This window comes from Mastacembelus armatus, chromosome 9 (assembly GCF_900324485.2).
Source record: "Mastacembelus armatus chromosome 9, fMasArm1.2, whole genome shotgun sequence".
NCBI classification, from domain to species: Eukaryota; Metazoa; Chordata; class Actinopteri; order Synbranchiformes; family Mastacembelidae; genus Mastacembelus; species Mastacembelus armatus.
The window spans coordinates 14,568,792-14,592,130 of record NC_046641.1 but is presented as its reverse complement, the minus strand read 5'-3'; the positions used below and the strand labels follow the sequence as shown (position 1 = coordinate 14,592,130).

Here is a 23,339-nt window from a genome sequence, read left to right as displayed (position 1 = left end):
TAAGTTTTGATAGTTTATTCTGTTGAAAAAGAAAAGAAAAAAAAAGTCATGCACAGATTAAAACTAAAGAGTATTTGAAAAGTCATCACAAATCATTTTAAAAGTTTGCATACAAAAAAGAAGAGAAAAAAATCATTTCAGCATATATTCATTAATATTACTGTAACACAGCAAATCTGAAATATAATATTTATTGTTTGCACTGGTTTTACAAACACACTATAATGTATGACTTTCAATACTGTAGCAGACCTGCAACAATTTGGAATTCAAAATAGTTTCATCTACTTTCCTTCATTCACTGGTCATTTCACACTTGAGAAATCAAATAAGTCTGCTCAAAAACTTTGCTGCCTGCCACACTTACGTAAATAGTTAAATGAAATCATTTAAATTACAAACTGACTCAGATCTCTACTGTAGCAGCTGAACGCCAAGGGCCATAAGGAATGTACCACTGGTAAATAAATACAGTTTTTCCTTCCATCAGAAAAACATTATCTTCTTTATCAGGAAAAACAAAGAAAACACCAAAACAAGGAGTGTCAAATCACACAGTACCTTCAAGACATATAGCTTTGATAAAAGTTAATAATTTGAGGTTTTGGTAAACAGATTGCATCACGGTAAACATTGGCCAACATCTGCAGGCTCAGGATATAACTGCCACTATTTGAAGGAGGGTAAATTTGGCACTTTTATGCTGATGTCACCAATGTTGATGTTTCTGGGCATTTCCGGGAGGTTCATGTTCTTTACAGCTGATACGGCACGAGCAGGTGCTCCTGCAATACCGGCCTAAACAGACACAACCCACACACACAACACACAACACACACAAGGAGGGTTGATAAGACATATATCGGTTTTTGATATAAATCAAAAAACATGGTCTACACGACAACAAAATGAACAGTGAACACTGGACACACAAGCGCACACAGTGCGAAACGGAGTACTGGACAAAAAACAGTCAACAGCTGACACAATGCAAAAGCACTGACAGCTACTAGGACAGACAACATGTGCAAATGTACATTCAGATGCCTTCATAGCTTCATATGCACATGCAGTATTTGGTTCTATAATGACTTACATCACAACCAGAGCCAATTATGAATCAACTGTGAGAGCATACTGTACTACATCATTCACTGTTTTTGATGTACTGAACAGTACTAGACATTCATCAAATGGACGAAAGGCAGCATTGCTGGGAAAGTGAACCCACCGGACTCTTGAGGACCGATAAGGGTAAAAGTGTAAGGAGAGAATTGGGAATAGCAGAAAAAAGGATTTGGATATGAAGACGGAAGTGGCGTGTGGATAGATAGGTGTGTATTGGAGGTGTGCATCAAATTAAAAAAAAAAAAAAGTCCATATAATAAAAGTTTTAGCCTTAAAAACACAGGATACTGTACCTAGAGTGGTTTTAATAACTGCTGGAAAGAGTACACATGATATTTTCTGTCTAAATACATATTTGTGAATAGAGGAACAAGAATATTGTAACATTTACTATGATATTTTCTGTCTAAATACATATTTGTGAATAGAGGAACAAGAATTTTGTAACATTTACTATCTATATTGTTAACTACTTGATGACATGAAGAGGTTGTAAGCCCAGTAGTACTAAACTACAATGGGAGATCTATCTTTAAGGACAAAAAAAGGCAATTCACTCTAACTCAATGAGTCTCAATGTGAAACCATTTACAAGAATTTGGTGTTTTTAAGAAAAATATCAAGGTAGGTTGGCCTTTTGGAACAATAAGACACATTTGTTACGAGTGAATGATTTGATGTTTTCACCTCAAGTGTGAGGAAACATTTGAGAATCACTGCAGTTAGAGATCCCCCAAATGAATCTTTAGCAGACAGACCCAAAAATGACCAGAGGGCTTAAAATGCACAAAAGTCTACACTCATTGCCTCTTGAAGTAGCACATTCAAGTGGATATCCTCATAAATCATTCAGTGATATGACACAAGGCATGTCTGCAACACAGATTTACCCACTGCACTTATTTTCACAAGGTTATCTGAATGGAGGGTTTGTCCTATGGGCATTCCTCCCTCTGCCAAGAACCAAGGAGACTTGTGTCAGACTGAAAGATGACTGTGACGTTAAGACAGTGGAATGCTGATCCAGCCCAAGGGCTCAGTATTGAGGAGGCAGACTCAACATATATATATATATATATATATTTTTTTTTTTTTACATTGGTCACTTAAAGGCCTATTGTGCAAGACCACTTTAGTGGGGGGGGGGTTTAATGAAATGCTTGGTGACTAACATGCATAGGAATAGCAGCACGAGCTGTGTTTCACTCAATAAGGCCTTTGTCTGATCTTGTCTATGATGGACAATAGTTCAAAAGATTCACAGGGTAAAGGTTTATAAGATTCTCATAGCTGGCTTAAGACAAACTACATGTTTAGAAAAAGAGTCCTAACAGGAAAAATCTGTATTTTAAGTGTGGTTATGTGACTCTTTTAACTTCAGTGACTCTTCGCTGCCCAAGACATAATCTGGCACATAACCCCCTGAAATGGTTGTTACATTTCTGTTTTCATGAGCTACACCAACAACATAAGTCCTGTTATTAGTGAGCTTTAGAGTTACTATGACACCATTTAACAGTCTCATTTGCAATTTCTCCCCATTTTGTGTCTTTATACTGTATATAGCTGTATACATTTAGCATACAGACATGAGAATGCTATCAGCTATCAAATTTAAAGACAGAGAATCCATTAAATAAAATAAAAAATAAAAAAAAACAAGCAGAAGACATGGAAAAGTATCTGTAAAGTGTCTCACCTTTCAGACAGTTTAAACTGTTCTTTAAACTGCATGGGGTGAACAATGTAACACAAAGAACTGGCCATGCATATTATGGCGACCATCTCGCCGACACATTCTTAACAACAAAGCAATGTTACAATTTTCACAGTTACACTGTAGGGTGTTTCTATTAGTTATGACTGCCCCGAGCACATTTTCTGTAGTTAGTTTAGGAGAGAAATGGTAACATTTTTGGGTCTGCCACGAAAGATTCCTCGAGTGTTAGTGACATCAGTTTACTGTTAAATGGAGGGCCATATGAAGAGACTGAGCGGGAGGAGGGGGGGTAAACTTCCATTAAGGTTACAGCACTTGGTTGTAAATTTATCAGTACCTGTGTCTACCTGTCCTGCCTGGTAGACTGAAAGATAAACGTCTGTAAAGAGAGAAAAGAATGGAAAGAACTAGATAGGGTCAGGAAAAAGAGGAATGAGGAATGTTAAAGCAGATTAAAGTAATCACAGTTTATCTCCACACGACAAAAGTGATAGACCTATCATAGACCACATCTATAAAGTCAAAACTGACCATAAGCTTATCCCTCAGTTGTTCTTATTGCAAACAATAAAAGATTAACTGGTGAAAAAGCACTAAAGCCACTTAACCAATCTTTTTCCATGGACGAAACATTTGTCTTGTTGCGCAGACACTGAATTATAAACAGACGGCTTCATTTTGATTTAGCCTCAGTGTGTGTGGTCTAGGTTAGGTCCAAGTGGGAAAAGACAGAACAGCTCTGATGATTGTAGAATAGTAAAAAGACTCTGCTTACAGAACACCATTTGGATAGAAAAGTCTGTCTGTTTAAAAGTTCACAATGCAGCTTGGATTATTGGAAAAAGAGCACTTTAACATTAAAACTTTTATCATTCAAATGCAAGGTCACACATTTGATGCTAGCCAGTTATAAACCTGACAATGTAACCATTCACTTTGTCGTGTAAGCAAAAAGCAACAAATCTGTACAATGTTCTGTCAGTGCTTCCCATTGCAAAAGGAAAAAAAAAAATCCCAAAGACATCCCCTCAGTGTTTACACAATGTGGTAGCACTTAATTTAAAAACAAAGCCAAACCATTAGTGCAGTGATGTCTTAGGACTATTAGAGGCCAAAATCCACATTATGCAAAATAGAAATGATTTCATGAAATTGTCTCTGGCTGTCTGTCTGATTAAAACTTTCAAAGAAGTAAATGAATGTTTATCTGCTGGCAGAAGCTGTATGGAAAACAACCCAATGTCCTTGCATAGAGCAAATATCTAAGCAAGGACACTGGCTTATAAATGTTACGAAACACATTAGGAAAGCAGTTACTTGAACATGGACCATGTGAAATTTCTCCTCTGACGTAATGAGCAGGGATAAAGCCAACCTATTACTTTATGTCAGATTTAGATGGTATAGGTCACAGATTCTGGAAATGTATTTGACAATGATACAGCTAAGTCTGTATAGTAATGGAAAAAGTGATGACTATGATACTGTTTTTATACTGAGCGATATAGGAGAGAATATGTTGGGTCTTGATCTGCATTGAGAGCAGTGCAGCAGCAGGAGGAGAGGCCAAAAAAAGAGCACAAACACTCAAGAGTAGGTAGGGAGCATCCACAAGGTCACTGGAGAGTAGCATGCAGGGTGCAGCATACACACATGCCTGCATACTGTATACAATACCTCAGAGTATGGAGGTAGAATCAAGTCATACACACAGTGGCCGGGCAGGGTCAGGCTTACCTCAGACTTCTCCATCTTGTTCTGAGCGTCCACCTGTGTGATTATTTCATTCATGTTGGTTTCCAGGACCATCCCACCCATCACCATCTCTGCCAGAATATTGTGGACCTGTGGAAAAATTCAGTTATGCATGTTTAGTCCATGTTTTCCCAGCTGCCTACTTAGTATTTACAAGCAGTACACAAATACTAAATAAATTATTTATAACGCACTAAAAAGTTGTGTGTGTACTAATGCACAAGATATTTCAACAACCAAAACCCTCAATTTACATTATCCCAACCATGGTTTACTGCACTGTCCTTCATTATCTATTTTAATACCAGCCTCCACCTGGATGTTGTTGACAAATACATTAATAACCTTGTATGTGCCACTATAACATTATAGTGTGCTATAAAATCTTTTTGTTTATATACTGTACATAAATGCAAAACAGAAGAATTTTGTAAGAGGTGCTTCCATCAATATCAAAGATATTTATATTGGTCATTTATATTGGTAGTGTGGTACCTTTAAATGACCATGGTCATGCTCTTTAAAGCCATAACAGCTGAAATTACAGAGCTGCAGCTGTGGTGTGAATTGTTTGTTTTGCAAAAGGATCAGCCAAAAGCCAAAAATATCCCTTTCCATTATCTGCGGATCTACGAAGTGATCAACAAGTAGTTCCTGTTACAGAATGCAGCATGACTAAGTTGTTTTTAAGAAGTTACATGAAGTGTCACAACAATTAATTTCAGTCAAATTAAGACAAATGATCAGATAAGTGTGACACCATAATATGAAGCAACAATGGCTTTTGCAAAAAAAAAAAAAAAAAGAAGAATTTCTAAGATTAACATCAACATTCATATGGTATTGAAAATGTAAAGCATCAGAGAACACTGAAGCCATTCAATTCATTTCCTACCTTGTCTACATGGAAAATTAAGTCAAGCTCACAGACATTCTCAAAACATTTGTCCAGTGTTTCCACAAATACCTGAAAAACAGAAGGAAATAGATGGATAGATTTACAAACCACAATTTAATAGAGATTCAAATTTAGTAAAATGCCAAAAGTATTTGGTCAAACAAGTAAATAAATACTGTTGGGTCTTCTAGTCTTTTACCTGGATTAAGTCTAAAATTCCTAGTTCACTCTCTGAGGAGTCCACACAAAACACAAAATACAGGGTGGCATAGTGTCTGTAGATCAGCTTGTAGTCTGATCCTCCAATCAACCTGACACAGAGAAAACAAAGAAACTAGAGTAAAATGATTCCTGGTCAAATCTATCACATGCAAACACTACAAACACTACAATCAATCACTGAATCTTGATTCTACAATCAATCTTGAATCTTGTGAATCTTTAACTTTTCCATCAGACTGAAAGTTAGTTATCTCTTCCATTTTAGAAAACAGACATAAAAAAAGATACTCACTCCACTCACTCCACTCACTCCACTCACTCCACTCACTCCACTCACTCCACTCACTCCACTCACTCCACTCACTCCACTCACTCCACTCACTCCACTCACTCCACTCACTCCACTCACTCCACTCACTCCACTCACTCCACTCACTCCACTCACGGCCTGAAAACTGAAAAACAACAGGACGCCTATAGTCATGAGTTAGTACTTGTAAAGATACAACATTTGAGATAAACATCAGAAGATAAGCAAGAAAGTACAGTAACCATTATGTTACTGGGTGAGATAAGAGCTTAGCGAGTGTGTGAAAAAACACACAAGTAGCTTGAGCCACAGGAAATGTTGTACCCCCTCCCAAACATGGGTAACTGCTTCAATGTGTTTGTGAATTAAAGGACTGTTGTATATGTATCTGGCTGTTGTGACACTACTCTGTAGTTGTCTATACGTTTGATGTATAATGTAGTATATCTTATATTTTTATAGCCATTTAGCTTTGGTTTTACACAATTTAAAGTGACAGAATGCTGATGAAGTACAAATACAACAGTAGGTGGAAACTGTTGTTTCTCAATGCAAAACGACACCTTGCCCCTTATTCATGAATGATAAATGAACGCCCAACACTATTAGTATCATTTGTCATTCACAAAGTCCTCCGAGTTGGTCTTTACAGTGTGGAATGAATCCCTATGACACTGTGTTAGAGCAAATTATCTACTGGAATGTTAAATTCCACTCCCTCATGCATTCCAGTCCCTCATGCAGCATATAACTTACATTCCACCTTCTAGGAAATTACAGACGTTCTCATCTCTTTTTGAGACCAGGTGGAAGGTTTCCCTGATGATCTGTTGCTCTGTGTCTTCTGTCTGCAAGATGAAGGAGGAAACAGATGCTGTTAAAACAAGAAGAGATGGTAAATAATGTATTGTTTGTGCACTTAATTGCTTCCAGTGAGCCATTTCATTACTATCATTCATTACCCCTCTCTACTTTTTAAGGCCATATATTGGTTCCGAATGAAAAGGCGTGATTTACATAATAACCATTCTCCCTGCCATTTGTAAACACACAGTAGTGCCCACAGGCAACAGAGGTAATGATTTCATTGAACAAGCTGAACCAAAGGCAGGCACATCTTATTATTTGACATCCATACACATGTTCACAATAAAAGAACGGAATCACATTCAAATATTTCCCGAACTAACAGGGGGCCAGTGTATCCTGCATTAGGTTGTTTTAGGGCTTAAAATGCAAAAACAAAATGTAATAAAAACATATACTCAAGGAAAAAAATTAAATCTTTTCTGGGGTTTTCAATCAAACCTCAACAATGAAAATTATACATAAAAGCGTGTGATGTACAGCTGTAATACTGAGGCACCAGAGGATGCTAATGTCCTCTTGAAATAAATAACAGGTCAGTGAGCACAAGTACAGAAGAGGGTGTCCAGTACGCAGATGGCTGGAAAGCTAAATCTGTGACTTGTAACGTGGGACTGGCAGGGCACTCACAGTTCAATAATAAAATCATAAATAACCACAGCAGTAAGACTGAGCTATTTTCACCTTATCAAACTTTAACTTTGCTCTAAATGTGTTCATCTGCATGTTTGACATCGCTTTCCCATCTATATCTTCACTGCACACTGCCTAATATAGGTAAAAATCCCCCAAATCATTTTAGAACTGTTCATAGCACACCAAAACACATACCTAAAATATATTCAATGTAAAGATTTATGCTTGATGTACAGTATTTGTCAGCAATTAGAACTTTCATGAACAAGTTTTACATTATTACTGTCAGCCATGCATTTAATCAGTGTAGCCGACACACTACCACAAGCACATAAGACAGCTGATAATAGTATTCTTCCATCCATCGTCAGCCTGCTAACATTACTTACATAAATAAATAAAGAGCTGAATATTTGTCCAGTATGTGTGAAAGCAACTTTTATTAAAGTTGCAGAAGCAGAACGTGCAACTGTTCTTCCCCAATTTGATGCTCAGTGAATTTAATGGGGCGTATTTGTGTGTCCATATTTCACTCTCCTCTCTGACGAATCACCCTTTGATCAGACAGATGCTTTGTGTCGACGCCATACAGCTAAACGAACTAGCTCCTTCTCAACAAAACACATACACAAAGGCTCGCAACACACGTCTTATATATCTGCACAGTGCCAAACACAAGCATTCATGCATAAACACCAAACTGAGGCCCAGTCTTAATATCGAACTAACTTAAATAGAAACAAAAATGCAAAAGCCTGTTTTCACAGCTAGCAGTATGTGTGAATCCTACCAGCTAGAACGCTGACACCTCAGCTTTCAGTATAGCAGATGGTGTCTACATGTATAATCCAGTCAATTTCAATTTATCCGCCTGAAATACAAATACATCCATGTCTATATCAGTGAATAGATTATGCAGCACGGACGATGATGCACAAAAATGTAAGACTTATTATCATTAGGCCAAAAGATCATGGTCTGTAAAATGACAAAAAACTGTGAGCAAGGCCTATTTGATGTCCAGAACCCAAAGAAATATGATACAAAGCTCTACTGTTCATGATTGTGCTTTTAAATGCAGAAAACAGGAATTCACCAGATTTTTTTTTTTTTGTTGTTGTTAATCGATTAATAATTTTCTTTAGTCCATTAAGCATTTAGTTTTTACAAATGTCTAAAATGTTTCTTGCAGCTAGGGCGTCTTATTTTGTCCAAACAAAAGTCAGAAATCTAAAGCTGAACCAATTTCAAATCATCTCAGTGACTGACAGGAAATTGCTGTCTGTTTCCATATTGATTATTGCCTGATTGTTTCGATCAAACTGAAGTTTCACACATTTGCTCACATGTTAAAATCTGCTGTTTTTCCTAGACTTAAAGGAAAATAACAGAGCTGCAATAATAAATCTGCTGATCACCTATGACTGACAAATAATCTGCAACACTTCTGATCATGGGGGTTATGCAGAAATCACAAACAAAACGCTGGTGACTGCAAGACGAAAGACATTTAAAGACAACATCAAGGACTTCAAGAATAATGATCAGATCAATCAATCAATGATCAAAATACTTCTTCGGCTTACTGAGCCAAAGACTTCTGTGCTTTGTACTGGTGTCACTTTGGCCTCTGACATACTTGGTTGGGAAAAAAAAAAAACTCTGCTGACATTTTATAGACTCTGATCCTGACTGCTGATCCACTACTGAGAAAATGATCTCCAGATTAATTAACAGTGAAAATAACTGTTAACTGTGGCCCAACCAAAACCCAAAGAGAGATCAGTATGACCGAATCTACCCTAACCCTGGCTGGGAAAGAATCTACTTGCTTGGGTTAGTGTGGCTGCCTTAGTGTTTGTGTGGTACTAATATTAAAGAGGGGGCAGGCAGCCAACCTTGAGATATAAATCCAATTATGAGAACAAGCCAAAGCAGCCTGCCCAGTAAAGAATATTCTATAAGCTGCCACATGCAGCTCGGTCCACAGCAGGTAGAGATAATAACAAAGCTAATTGAATCCGTCGTGGGGAAAAACCTGGAGTGAACACGAGTCAATCACAAGGGCGTTATTCGAGTCATGTGACCCAAAGACTTGACTGTGATCATCAGCACAGCTGGATCTAACCAGAGCTGAGACACTGGGCACAATCCAGTTCACACTGGGCACAATCCAGTTCACACTGGGCACAATCCAGTTCACACTGGGCACAATCCAGTTCACACAGGCCGGACTGTGATCGGCTGGCACACGTTTAATTATTCATATTTTTAAAAAGACAGCAGGGTTTACACAAGAGCACATCACTTGAAAAATACACACACACAAACACACACACACGCTCCCCGTCCCAATCACACACTCTGCCTTATTACATTTAGGCTTTCTAATTATCGCATGATCAAACAAAAGTATATCAACAGCCATATGTTGAGATTTTAGGTTTTTCACCATACGAACCTAGATTAGCAGTGAAACAGAATAAAAACGTGTCATGTTACTCACATAATGCTCGTAGAATTTAGAAAGCCTCGGTTTGCCGTGGTTGTTGAATATTAAAATGGCTTTTATCATGATTGCAGCTGAATGCAGGGAAGCGGGGGGGACAGAAAGGGATCAGTCTGTGAAAGTGAACCCAGATCCCACTGGGATTCACGGCTAAATCCCGTCTCGGTTTGAGGCTAATGTGCGATACGGTCGAGCGACACGCTGCTACTCGTCCATCGTCTCTTTACGGAAATATTCCACGTCGAAGGACCAGTCATGCTCGCCTCTTCCTCCTACAGCAGCCGCGAGGGGTCAAACCTCCGCCGTCCGTGCGGGGCTGCAGAGCAAAAAGTGAATCATTATTTATTGATAATGTGATGCTCGGATCGGCCTTACGGGGGCGTAAGACCAAAAGCTACTTGATTTATTACAGACATTGTGAAAGCTACTTCTCATTTTAGTGGAAATATGAGACATCTCCAATCAAACATAAAAACGTATATGGTTTAATTGTATTTGAGCATTTACTGTATATAATTGTAGCATTTATAGTTATTGATGTTCTTAAACTGTTTTGTTGTAACTAGAATATAAATTCTGTAAACTACAATGAAATTTCTAGAGATGACTCTGTGCCAAGTCAGATGCTATAATATAAGTATGGCTCTTATACATCCCAACCACTGCTACAACTGTGGTTCTCATCTGCTGATGCTCTTGTACACTTGTCCATCTTTGTGACATCTGGGTTCTTGTTTGTTCAGACAGCTCCTCACTATGTGGAGCAATTGAGCAAAACTGAGAAATTGCATAACCTTGTTTATGTGAAATTTGACTGAAGCCTTTAGAAAAAAAATATCCAGTGACGTAAATAGGTGGTTTTGGTCTCTTTGAGTCAGTCAGAATGTCAGACAGCTGCCACTTTGATAGGAAATGGCTAATATTTTAATATTTAAATTTTACTGAGTAAAAGAAAACACTGCTGTCTTGTCTTGGTGTTAAATCGAGTCTGGTTGTAATTTGGAGCCTTATTTCGAAATGTGTGGCCTTAGCCCATGATATTGCCATGGAATGGCCACCAGAGGTCGCCTAATTACAATGCATATCATCACCAACCGATGGCAGCTGACGATTGGCCCAACAAAAGCAGGAGTGTTGGCATGACTACAACTGATAATTACAATTTAATGGGATGCTATCATATGAAACGTCTATACAGGCAGGAGCATGAATGTTTAAATGGAAATGTGAGATGTATGCAGTGTTCTCTCTTGAATATGGACTGACTTTGAAAACAAATGTCTCCCCTGGGCAATAAAGATTATCCATCCAGAGGTTTTCAGTGAATTTTATTGAAAGTTTTCAGTCTTTATTTAAACATTTTAATGTTATTCTTAGTATTCTACCGTGTTGTGGATGTTCTGCTTGCCAACTTTAATTTATTTATTTAAAGTGCAGCTTAAGGCAATATTTTAATAAATGAAATGTATTTGTCAGACACTCTCAATTGATTCTGCAACCCTAGCAGTCTATAGTATTTGGGTTACAACAGGAGTATAAATGTGCTGTGTAACGTGTAGTTATTCTTTCACACACTTTAGAGATGCATAAATGATTGCCATGTCAACTGAAAAAAGTTAGGGAGGAAGGAAACTAGCTTAAAATCTACTTTTTCATTTAGCCAAATAGTGTTTATTATTGAAAAAACATCCCATCCCACTGGTGCAATACTGTGTGAGGAAATGTGATTTCACATTCAGCCACCAGGTGGATCCAAATACATCTGCTCGGAGGAAACATGCCCAACCTGTGAAGCAAAGAACGTTCTCCACAAGCAGCAAACATGAAATCTGGAATGTCTTCCTCAGCTAGATCAGATTTTACTTTGAGGGAATGATTTATGTTAGTGGAATCGAGCATGAGGAGAAATGAACAAGCTCAGGTACATTTTCAATCCCATCCTTTGGAAATCAGTATCAGTAATCATTTAGATAGATTTGTGATTCTAAAAAGTGACTTATCAATGAACTCTCCTTTGAACTAGTCAAATGTTCCTCACAAAGTGTCCCTGACTAAGCCACTGGGCTTAAACCCAACTCTGCACTCCGACATCTGCATAGATGTTTCTGAGCAACCACTGGTCAACAGCATGAAAAACAAGCACTTTGTACATTTTATTTGCACCCTCAACCACCACACAGGCCTCAAGTGACATGTTGAGTAAATGACCTGTTTATTTGTGAAGAGAAGCACTGCAATAATAAGAATGATTCATGATCCATACTGCAGGTTGTAAAAGCTGGAATGACATACAGACAACTGTAAGAACATCCCTATTAGAGGATGTTGGGGGAAAACATGAAGGAGCATTGTTCATTTTGCTGACTTAGAGGTCTGAGTCATATTTTGGTTATTTTCTAACTTAAGCATGCGGACGGATGCTGGCAGGTGGATGCCAAAACCATTACTCTGCATTGTAAAATTAGCTGTATCTATTGCTCAATAAGATGGTTTCACTTTTATTTATGTTATGGCTACTTTCATTATTTCTTTTGAATATATGACACTTTTATTTCTTTCCCATCATATCATAAGCTAAATTACACAATACTGGAATGTCTTCATTGCATAATCTATCATCCAATCATGGGAAAGTATTTTCCATTTTAAACACCTAAAATAAATCACATTTAACTATCTGTTTTTTTTTTTTACCTACTTTTCCTTTCTCATTCCATCCTGTTTATGATGGGATGTTTGCACACACCTTGGATAGTATGTTAATGACTGAGTCTTTGAGGAGCCGGCACATAAAAAGGGGCAAGACTGCCATTGTTACAGGAATGCCTCAGTGGGAAAGAGAGAAAAAAGGGGGAGGCTGTGCTTTTGACAACGTGGTAGAATTGGATTCAAGGAGGATTAGTCCAAGTTCCTTTTGTGTGAGACGAATTCATCATTTTAACTCCAACACGCAAAAGAAAAAATGCTTATCACATAATCACTATAGAGTAACTGTGGTGAATGTTTTCCACATTATGTCATTATGCGCTAATTATATCGTTCATTTAAATATGTGCTGTGGGCGTTCACCTTTTTTCCCGTGATGGTACAGTCCATCACCGCTCGCCCCCAGATTGCAGGGTTAGTCTATAAATCCCTGTGCAAAGTTGGTAAGAGAAAGTGTTTTATCAGAAGAGATTCATCTGAAAAATAAACTCCTGCAGAACCCGAGCGATGGAGCAAACCGAGGTGGTGAAGCCAGAAACTCTGGATGACCTGATAAAAATCCTGCATAAGATTTTCGAGAATGACTCCATCAATGTTGAAGAGGTCCAGGACATAATGGAATCATATGAGAGCAAGCCCCAGGAATGGAAGAAATACGCAATATTTGACAAGTACAGGTAAAACTCCTTTGTTTCATAACCCTATTATTCACAACTACCTAATCAGATACTGCTCATTCATTAGGGCTGATGCACTTTGCACTCTGCTCTGTAGCACAGTCTGTCTGTGTGTTTAATCCTAATTTGTCCAGTGATGTTTTGTTAGTTTTGCTCACTTTGTGTGTCTTTGTGTGTCTGCTGCTTTGGCTTTTTACTGCAAAAACACTTTGATGCCACAGCCCCTGGAAAAAAAAAAAAAAAAAAAGTGTTTGGACGAACTAAATTACCCAGTGGAAAGGCTGTGTGTGAAGCTCATGAAAGCACTTCTAAAAATCAGTTATCTGTTTTTAATCTGTAGGTTATTTTCTTTAAATAAGTTGTTGTTGTGTTGGCACAGTCTGTTTATAAACGTCACATCGTTTGATGACCTCGTACAAAACTGTTCTAAAGGTCCCCTCGTTAATAATATACAGAAAATATGATCGATCTGCTAAAAAACAAACAAACAAAAAAAAAAAAAAACAAAAAAAAAACGCCCTGAAGAACAAGACCCAGTGTTGTGACTGAGGTGCGGGGAGGATAAGTGAGTCAACCAATCAACGCTGAGAACTGATACACACCCGCTGATTTTTTCAGAGATATGTGTGACTTTTGCCCGTCAGGGATCTGCAGCTGCCCCGACACGATTTGGGGAAACGCACAGAGCAGAAAAATGCGCATTGTGTCGATAATAGTTACAGAAGGAGCAAAGAAGTAAGCTGACCTTTGACACGGGGGGGGGGCAGGCACATTGTCATTATGGAAATAAAACCAACTAAACCTGTAAGTCTCATACCATAAGAGATATGCATATTACAAGTGGGTGGAAGATTACATTAAGAGGTAATGAAATCAAAGTAACCTCATAATGCTTGAATACTCCCACTGAGCTTTAGGTTCATCAAAGTAGGAACGGACCCTGTAAGAAACTTGTCACATGTCTCCCTGTTCGTTTAACAAATTCTCCTTTTCTTCACAGATACACAAGAAACTTGGTTGATGAGGGCAATGGGAAGTTCAATCTCATGATTCTGTGCTGGGGTGAAGGCCATGGAAGGTGAGACGCTTCCACATGTAAATAAACAGTGTCAAAATGAAGTGACAGAAATCATTATTAAACAGATGACAGTGTTTCTGCAGGTTTTCATTTGCGTCTGCAAGGTCTCGATAATTAACCTATTGACGCCATTATGTCGCCCAATTACTGTATTAGTTTATGAAGATAAGAGAGTCCAATGTTCTGCTGAGTGACTGAAAGGTTGTGTAAATACACATTATTTGATGATATCTAGTCTCCACTTTGTCAGCAAACGTCGCCTGAACAGCTGACGTTCCCTGATCTTGATAAAAACTGAAATGATTCATTCACCTGTGATATGGCATTATAATTTCTAGACATGTTGCAAAATTGTATGACAGGTCTTTTTATTATTACATATTATAAGACAAGAGCAGTGTATGGATGGATGTGTATTTTCACTTGTAAGACCTTTCTAGTTATGTCTTAGGCTTTATCTCAAAAACATGGCTCTTCCAGCCCTGGACCAAATATGACCTGAGCTGGAACATTTTACCACAGTTTTAAAATTTTCACCACATACTTCGCACATACTACTAAGACTTATGCGCTATTGGCAAAGTGGTAATAGTTAACTTGAACAGCTGTTCGAGTGTCCACAAGTTACCCTATGTTTCATGGCTTATTACCTAGAAGCTGCAATTCCATGACCTTTCATTACGCATATATTTTAACATCTGCCAGTTTGGAAGCACACACACACACGCACACACACACGCACACACACACACACACACACACACACACACACACACAATATTCGTAATCCTCCTAACTAAATAGATTTTGATCTTCAAAAAACCTTTAAACCTAATCCTAAATATTTTTTTTTTACTTTTCAGGACAGTCTTTCAACTTGGCCTCTCAGTCAGGTATCATCAAGAGAAAGGAGTCTTGGCAGATTCTCACAGTTTGTTTTTGTGTTTCTTTTAACCCTTGCAGTAGCATCCATGACCACACAAACTCCCATTGTTTCATGAAGCTGCTGCAGGGTCAGCTGAAGGAGACGCTGTTTGAGTGGCCAGACAATAAGTCTCATGGAGACATGGTCCAGAAGTCACAGAGAATTCTGCAGGAGGACAAAGTTGCTTACATAAATGGTAAGAAATGTTTATTCTCTCATTAATTGGATCTGACCCTCCTTCAATATTCATACCATTTTGATGTGCGATTCTTTGAAACTGGTTCTTAATAAGAAGATACACTTGCATTGTTATGCTGCTCTAGTTAAAACATCCATGCCTGTGCAAGAGTGATGATGTGATCTGTATCGCTGAAACTTAGACATGACTACTCAATCTCTGCTGATTGTACAGTATATTTTCCCAAAGAGAGTAGCCCTGGTGTTGTTTGCTCTCAGTTGTTGGTTACAGCATTGAGAGTAAGCTCCAATTTCACAGCATTCCATCGTCTAAATGCATGTTATTTGTTGGTGTGTGCATATTTTAGACTCCATCGGCCTGCACCGTGTGGAAAATGTCAGCCACACAGAATGTGCAGTGAGTTTGCACTTGTACAGTCCCCCATTCCAGAGCTGCCAGACCTTTGACCAGCGGACAGGGCACAAGGACACTGTCAAAATGACCTTCTGGAGCAAATTTGGAGCGAGAACTCCATTTGTAAGTGACACATCGTGGCTTTAACGCATACATATTGAGTGAGGAGTGACACTACCCAAGGAAAGATAATCTCTTCTTCTTATTCATGCTTTGAAAAACCCCAAGTATTCCTTCGCAAACTCAGAATTTGCAATTTCATAATAAAGAATACTGTCATATTCTTTAGGTGAAAATGATAAACTGTTGATGAAATATACCCAGATAGATTCATAGCATTTAGTGCAACCCACTAAAACCCTGAGGTAACGTGACTACAGATGTTAGCAGCAGAAGAGAGATACAGATTCATCCCTTCAAGCCTGTACTGTTTAGAAAAACTAAGACCCCTACAGATACGGTGTATGCACACACATCCTAGTCAACTAAACATTACAAAACCTATTACACACTTAATGCCACTGTAGTAAATATTCCTACATATTTTTACACATAGACTCAACAGTTATTTGAACACACAACTTTTCTCACCCGTCTATAACCTACAGCTTTATGAGCAGGAAGTGGGAAGTTTTTAATAGTACCTTGCTGCTCTCATTAAGCACAGCACCCCTTGAAGATTAAGGTTTCTTTTTTTCCATTACATGTGTTTCCAATTTCTGCTGTAAACAGATAGGTTGAATTTTATGTTCAGGGAGTGAAGAATCAAAATTAGACAAAAGGCAAACATGTAAAAAAAAGAGCAGATCCTACAGTATAAAATATGTATGTATAATAAGATAAATATAATAAGACTTTCTGTCTCTTTTGGCCACCCTGCCAACAACAGTGGACTTATCTGAAATCTAACGTTGTATAAGCATACCTTGAGCATAACAGTAGTGCATATATATATATTGCAACACAAAACAGAGGAGATGAGATAGTTGAAATACACCAGTATGTGTATATAACTTAACTCTACATATGCCTATCTATAAAAATCTGTGTCAACTGAGGATATGTTTTGGGTAAGTGGTCATCAGGGTCATGTGACTTAATGTGAATAATTTTTAATAAATTCTAGAGATATATGTAATTTAGTGATTAATGATGTGAACCTTGTTTTTTTTTTTTTTTTTAAGGAAACTACAGTTTCCCAAGAAAACAACTAATGGTCACCAAAAGAGGCTCCAGATGAAGATGCTTGCATTTAAACTGATAATGTTGTGAAATTGATTTATAGGAAGCTGCTGGGGAAGCAAAATGCGAACCCAAAACCCATTTTAGAAATCAGGACCAGGCAGCAAAAGGAAAGCCCAGTAATTAGAATAGCTTGATCGCTGCCCACTGTGAGCTTGGCAAATACTGATGAGCACAGGAAGAATGCATGAATAGGCTTGGACATGGATTGAATCTGTCTTTTGTTTGCTAGGCCTGAGGAAACCATTTTCCAGTAACAGCATTCCTGCCTATTCATGAACTGTGCATCCACACTTTTATAAAATTATGGCCCATAGTGAAAAAGTTTTAGGATTTTAATAAGGGGAAAATGTTACTGTTAAATATATGATTAAATCTTTACATCTAAAGTAAAGGAAAACAGGCCTGCAATTACTTTTATTTTCAGTGGAGCACTTTTATAGCTGTATTTACCATCAATTTGTACCACTCAAAATGTGTTAAAAATTGTGAAGAAACATAAAAATGTTTGTACAGTCTAATTAAAAAAAGTTTGTGCCTTTTACATTTGGAAAATGAAATGTAAAGCTTTAGAGTCGTGTTGTTTTGAAAAGTGTGATGCTTGTAATTTATTTTTCAGAGTATTCTGTTCACAGGAGTGTTTAAATCACCAAGATATGATATTGTGTCACTCCTAAATGTATTCATGTTCAAATATTGACGAAGAGAGTCTTGAGGCAGGATTGTTTTTTATTATTACCAGACAACATATTTAGGTACATTTCTTACTTTTTCTCAGGATCCAGGCATATTTTAATTGTAACTGTAGTCATATGGTGTGTAGTTTCACAAAAAAAATAAAATAATATCAACTCTTGTAGTAAACCTTGCATGATTTCTGTGATGCAGTAAATGTAAAATCTGGGCATAACTGTAGACCATTAAACACAATTTATCCTTTCACAGAACTTCATTTTGTGCTGTCTTCATTTTTCATGTTATATATTTTTGTAATTACTTAGCAACATCCATAATTTGTAAGTGTTTCATACTGTAAGCCACAAGCATATAGAATTTGAATAGTTTGTTCAGCAGACCTGTGCAAAACATCAAAATAAAAGCACATACATTTTGTTGTTGGATGCTAATCATTTTGTTAGCCTCACTACCTTTTATTGATATATAGTCAGTTTCTAATACCTGTAATGGTTAATAGGTAGCCACATTCTGGAAGCACTTCATTAATAGATAAGCCTTGTCTACCAGCAGCCTGACAAATATATGTGTGTTGCCATCTGTACTTTGCTTCAAGGGAAATGTTACATTGATCATTATCTTGACTAACAAAATACATTTTGCTAATGGTGCAATTAAAAATGATATTACAGTATCAGACAGCTTTGCACGACTGGCATACGTCTAGCAAGAAAACAAGCATGTTAACTATGTGGGTAATAGTGAATGAATCTGAAAGGTAGATGTGAACCGAAAAACACGAGTGTATGTGCAAAAATTAATTTCTGCATACAATTAACACACAATGGTAATAGCTTCAGTGATTATAAGCATTAATATTTCACCTTGCCCTCAGTGTCTGTTGCACATATCAAAGTAGACTATTGCAAATCAAATGATCAGATAAGAGAGTAGGTTAGAGTGTATGAGGTAAAATGTACCTTAATTGGTTGCTTTAAGATGTATTTTGTATATGACCTAATGTCAATTGTATAAATGTTTTCTAGTTTTTTTTCTTTAGTTTTTATGTGCTTTGTATATTGGATGTGAAAAGGGGTAAAATGTCCAGTATAGTGTGTGACTTTTAATGTAAAAGTAGCTGCGTGTGGACAGCACAGTTAGCTAAGGTTGTTGCTCATCTAATGTCCTTGATTGTTTGAAGTAGTAAAAAAAATGGCCACAAGTCAGGAAATTAGGTCAGTAGTGTTTAAGCAGAAAACACTAAAATGTACCCATCCATTTTATCAGTTGTTAATTATCTTCAATTCTATACAAATCTAAAATTCACTGCCTTTTTCTATCTCCCTTCTCAGAGAGTTTTTCCAGCTTCTGTCCTTCAGGACCTACATGGACAGTTTAGTCAAACAGCAAACATACGTCTTTAAACACATTTCATCATTATTTGCCTTTCCTGGGAGCACATAGTGCATCAAGGAGGTGAGTTTGTTAAATAAATACCCTCCAGTGTTCTCTCTACCAGTTCAACCATGGGATGGCCTATAGCCACTGTTATATAATAATGAAGCTACTGCCTCGTTTGTGCCAGCACATGTTTTGCAAGAGGCGGTGATTAGCATGTACCAGACTTTATGAAGGCTCTTTTATCGTAATTTGTAGATAAATTGCGGTGATACTTGTCCAGTCAATTCAGTGATCTCGGCGCTGTCTATCAGATGATTAATCCGGAACACTGCAGTGTCAGAACATTGATGATTCATCAACAAGAATGAGGACGTTGAGCTTCTGTATTGAAACATCTGTTTTCACGCATTTGTGAACAAAGTCAATCCTACATTGTGGTGACATAATTTATTCATTAACCTGCAATCTGAAGCTTCCTGAAACCTCCATAACTGGTTAACATTGGACTCTTATCAGATCACATCAATACAGTTTTTTATCAATATCCAATAATATAAGAAGGGTACTTTACTGATACTCTTCAAAATAAAATGCACAAATAAACAATTTAGAAGGTGCTGAAACATATAACTTAGAGTTAGTTATAGGGTGAACACTGGTGTCTGGACAATTTTAGAATCTCCATTTGGAGCATAATTATGCATACTTGTAGAGAGATGCTGATTGGGCTTTAAAATGTATTTCTGGTTTTCATTTTGTATAATTAAAAAGATGCCTCAATGTTTGTTCTGAGTGTAATCAGTTAGCTTCAGAACACTTCATTTATGCTGCATTTTTAACATGTATACAGAAAAAACACTATGTTATATAAAGCTATTTATGAACTTATTCTCTATGTCTTGAGTCAATTACTCAATTTGTATGTATTATATTTTTATTTTGTATGAGTGTGATGTTTGAGCAATGTTTATGTGTGAGAGCCAAAACCTATCCACCCATCCATTATCACCACCCGCTTATGTCTTTTTAGGGTCACAGGGATCTCCTGGAGCCTATCCCAGCTCTCTTTGGGTGAAAGGCAGGGGTACACCCTGGACAGGTCACCAGTTGACCTAATTCTTCTAATTATACATCCAAGCTTTAATGTGAGCATATAGAGATATTGTCAGACCTTTTTAAAAACACTTGGTACATACTGATATTTCAACAAACTTGCCACTCACGCACTGCAACAGTAGCTTCCATGTCTGTGAACCATCTGTAGTTATGATAGAGATAAGTAAACATGGCAGCAATTTTCTCACTGTTTTCCCAACCTCTAACTTTGTTCTGCTGGTGCTGATTGAAAGTGCAAAGTTGAGTTTGCCTCTGTGATGATAACAATATGCCAGTGTGCTAAAATTTTCTAGGATGCCAAAGGAAGTGGAAACACTTTGATCATTTACTTATCAAAAAGGCCTCAGTACACTGATAGTAAAACACATAATTGTCCAACTTATAGTAAATATGCTGTACATTGTGTGACATGACTTTGTTTTATTATATGAGAGATAACACTGTAGCCCTTGGGTTTCAGGCTCTTTTAGCTTTCATATTATTATTATTGTTATTATTATTATTTATATTAAGTATGCATTCACATCATATGTGCAATGTCAGAATATGACGTTTTTATTTATTTATGCAAAATAACTAATTAAACCAACTTTAACAAACAGTTTTCTCATGAAGAGAAATCACCACACAAAAATGAATTCACTGCACTCCACAAATGTCCAAATATTCATCCCTTACATGGAGGATGAGAAAGAAAGAACTTCACTGTTTCATGCTCTGCTCTATAAAATGGCACACAAGGAAAAAATTGCAAGCATTACAGACTAGATTTGTAAAACCAATAATCAGTGACTTCAGCTTCATCAGCGTTTCCCTGAATTCACATTCATTCTGTTCCTGTAATTCAGAAGTTCCTTTTTGACATGTCAATACTTGAATAAAGTTCACTTCCATTCTGAGTTTACCCTTGTTCCTATTCTTTTTTTTTTTTTACTGTTAAATGACACTGTACACATGTACATTATGTAACAGTAACATCAGTATAGACATAATGCCAACAAAACTATACATATACTGTACAAAATGTTAGCTAACAGTAACTTCCTGGTCAAATCAGACTGGACAAGACAGTTGCACCAAAGCCCTGAGCGTAGGGAATCGAGAAAGGGTGTGTTTGTTTATTAATTCTAATAATTAGAGACATCTTTTAAAAAGGTCATTCCTTACTCAGCACCATAGCTATAACCCTGCATTTTCTTAACCTGGACTTTTATTTTGTAGTTTTCTGATTCCTTTTGTCTCCTGTAGTGTTTCTAGTTTTCACTAGTAATCAGTCCCTGATTGTTTTCACCTCTGCCTTATTGTCTCCCTCTATCACACCATATAAGCCAGAGTCACTTTTGTCAATCTGCTTCTGGATTTTTTTGGACCCTGTGCTATACTGGTGTCTTCTTCCTAGAGCCTGGTGTTTCCCTGGACCTTCGTCTAGCTTTCTTTCATGTGCTGGGTTAGAATTATTTTTGTTTGGATCACCATCTGTTCTTGTTGACCCTCTTGTGTGCTTCCCCTGACTGCTGTCACTCCTGGACCCTGAATAAAATCCTGTTTTCTACTGTCCTGCCTCTCTACCATCTGTGCAAGGGTCCACATCCACAGAAAACCTTGACACATATTAATTCCTAATCTTTTATCTTTTTTGTTGCCATTATTTCTATAGTTTTACTGCCTGTATCTAATTTCATTATATTTTAATGTCTAATCTACTGCAAAATTGTTGTACTTCTGCTTTGAATGATGTAAAGCACTTTATAACTTTGTTTAGAAAAGAACTGTTTTATTAATCTAACTGTTCAAATGTATAAAGGTAGAAGATTAATTTCTCCTTTCAAAATTGCATAGTTTTGCATTAAATAAATGAAAAATTGTCAAATTTAAATACAAGAATATACAGTGGGTACGGAAAGTATTCAGACCCCTTTAAATTTTTCACTCTTTGTGTCATTGCAGCCATTTGCCAAAATCAAAAAAGTTCCTTTTATTTCTCATTAATATACACTCAGCACCCCATCTTGACAGAAAAAACCAGAAATGTAGAAATTTTTGCAAATTTATTAAAAAAGAAAAACTGAAATATCACATGGTCATAAGTATTCAGACCCTTTGCAGTGACACTCATATTTAACTCACATGCTGTCCATTTCTTCTGATCCTCCTTGAGATGGTTCTGCTCCTTCATTGGAGTCCAGCTGTGTTTAATTAAACTGATTGGACTCGATTAGGAAAGGCACACACCTGTCTATATAAGACCTTACAGCTCACAGTGCATGTCAGAGCAAATGAGAATCATGAGGTCGAAGGAACTGCCCAAGGAGCTCAGAGACAGAATTGTGGCAAGGCACAGATCTGGCCAAGGTTACAAAAGAATTTCTGCAGCACTCAAGGTTCCTAAGAGCACAGTGGCCTCCATAATCCTCAAATGGAAAAAGTTTGGGACGACCAGAACTCTTCCTAGACCTGGCCGTCCAGCCAAACTGAGCAATCCTGGGAGAAGAGCCTTGGTGAGAGAGGTAAAGAAGAACCCAAAGATCACTGTGGCTGAGCTCCAGAGATGCAGTAGGGAGATGGGAGAAAGTTCCACAAAGTCAACTATCACTGCAGCCCTCCACCAGTCGGGGCTTTATGGCAGAGTGGCCCGACGGAAGCCTCTCCTCAGTGCAAGACACATGAAAGCCTGCATAGAGTTTGCCAAAAAACACATGAAGGACTCCCAGACTATGAGAAATAAGATTCTCTGGTCTGATGAGACCAAGATTGAACTTTTTGGCGTTAATTCTAAGCGGCATGTGTGGAGAAAACCAGGCACTGCTCATCACCTGCCCAATACAATCCCTACAGTGAAACATGGTGGTGGGAGCATCATGTTGTGGGGGTGTTTTTCAGCT

At 37.5% G+C, this 23,339-nt stretch overlaps 2 protein-coding genes across 2 annotated transcripts; one reads left to right on the top strand and one right to left on the bottom strand.

Moving 5' to 3' along the window:
* Positions 1-10,361, bottom strand: ap3s1 (adaptor related protein complex 3 subunit sigma 1). The gene is made up of 6 exons (XM_026322285.1): positions 10,043-10,361; positions 6,790-6,881; positions 5,701-5,812; positions 5,499-5,570; positions 4,586-4,693; positions 1-798 (listed from the first exon to the last, which is right to left on the bottom strand). Exons 1-6 carry the CDS (start codon positions 10,109-10,111, stop codon positions 670-672), a joined length of 582 nt encoding a protein of 193 aa, XP_026178070.1. The 5' UTR covers positions 10,112-10,361; the 3' UTR covers positions 1-669.
* Positions 10,362-13,164: 2,803 nt separating this feature from the next.
* On the top strand, positions 13,165-18,212 carry cdo1 (cysteine dioxygenase, type I). The gene is made up of 5 exons (XM_026322483.1): positions 13,165-13,428; positions 14,429-14,506; positions 15,470-15,627; positions 15,977-16,146; positions 17,208-18,212. Exons 1-5 carry the CDS (start codon positions 13,259-13,261, stop codon positions 17,235-17,237), a joined length of 606 nt encoding a protein of 201 aa, XP_026178268.1. The 5' UTR covers positions 13,165-13,258; the 3' UTR covers positions 17,238-18,212.
* Positions 18,213-23,339: the final 5,127 nt, after the last annotated feature.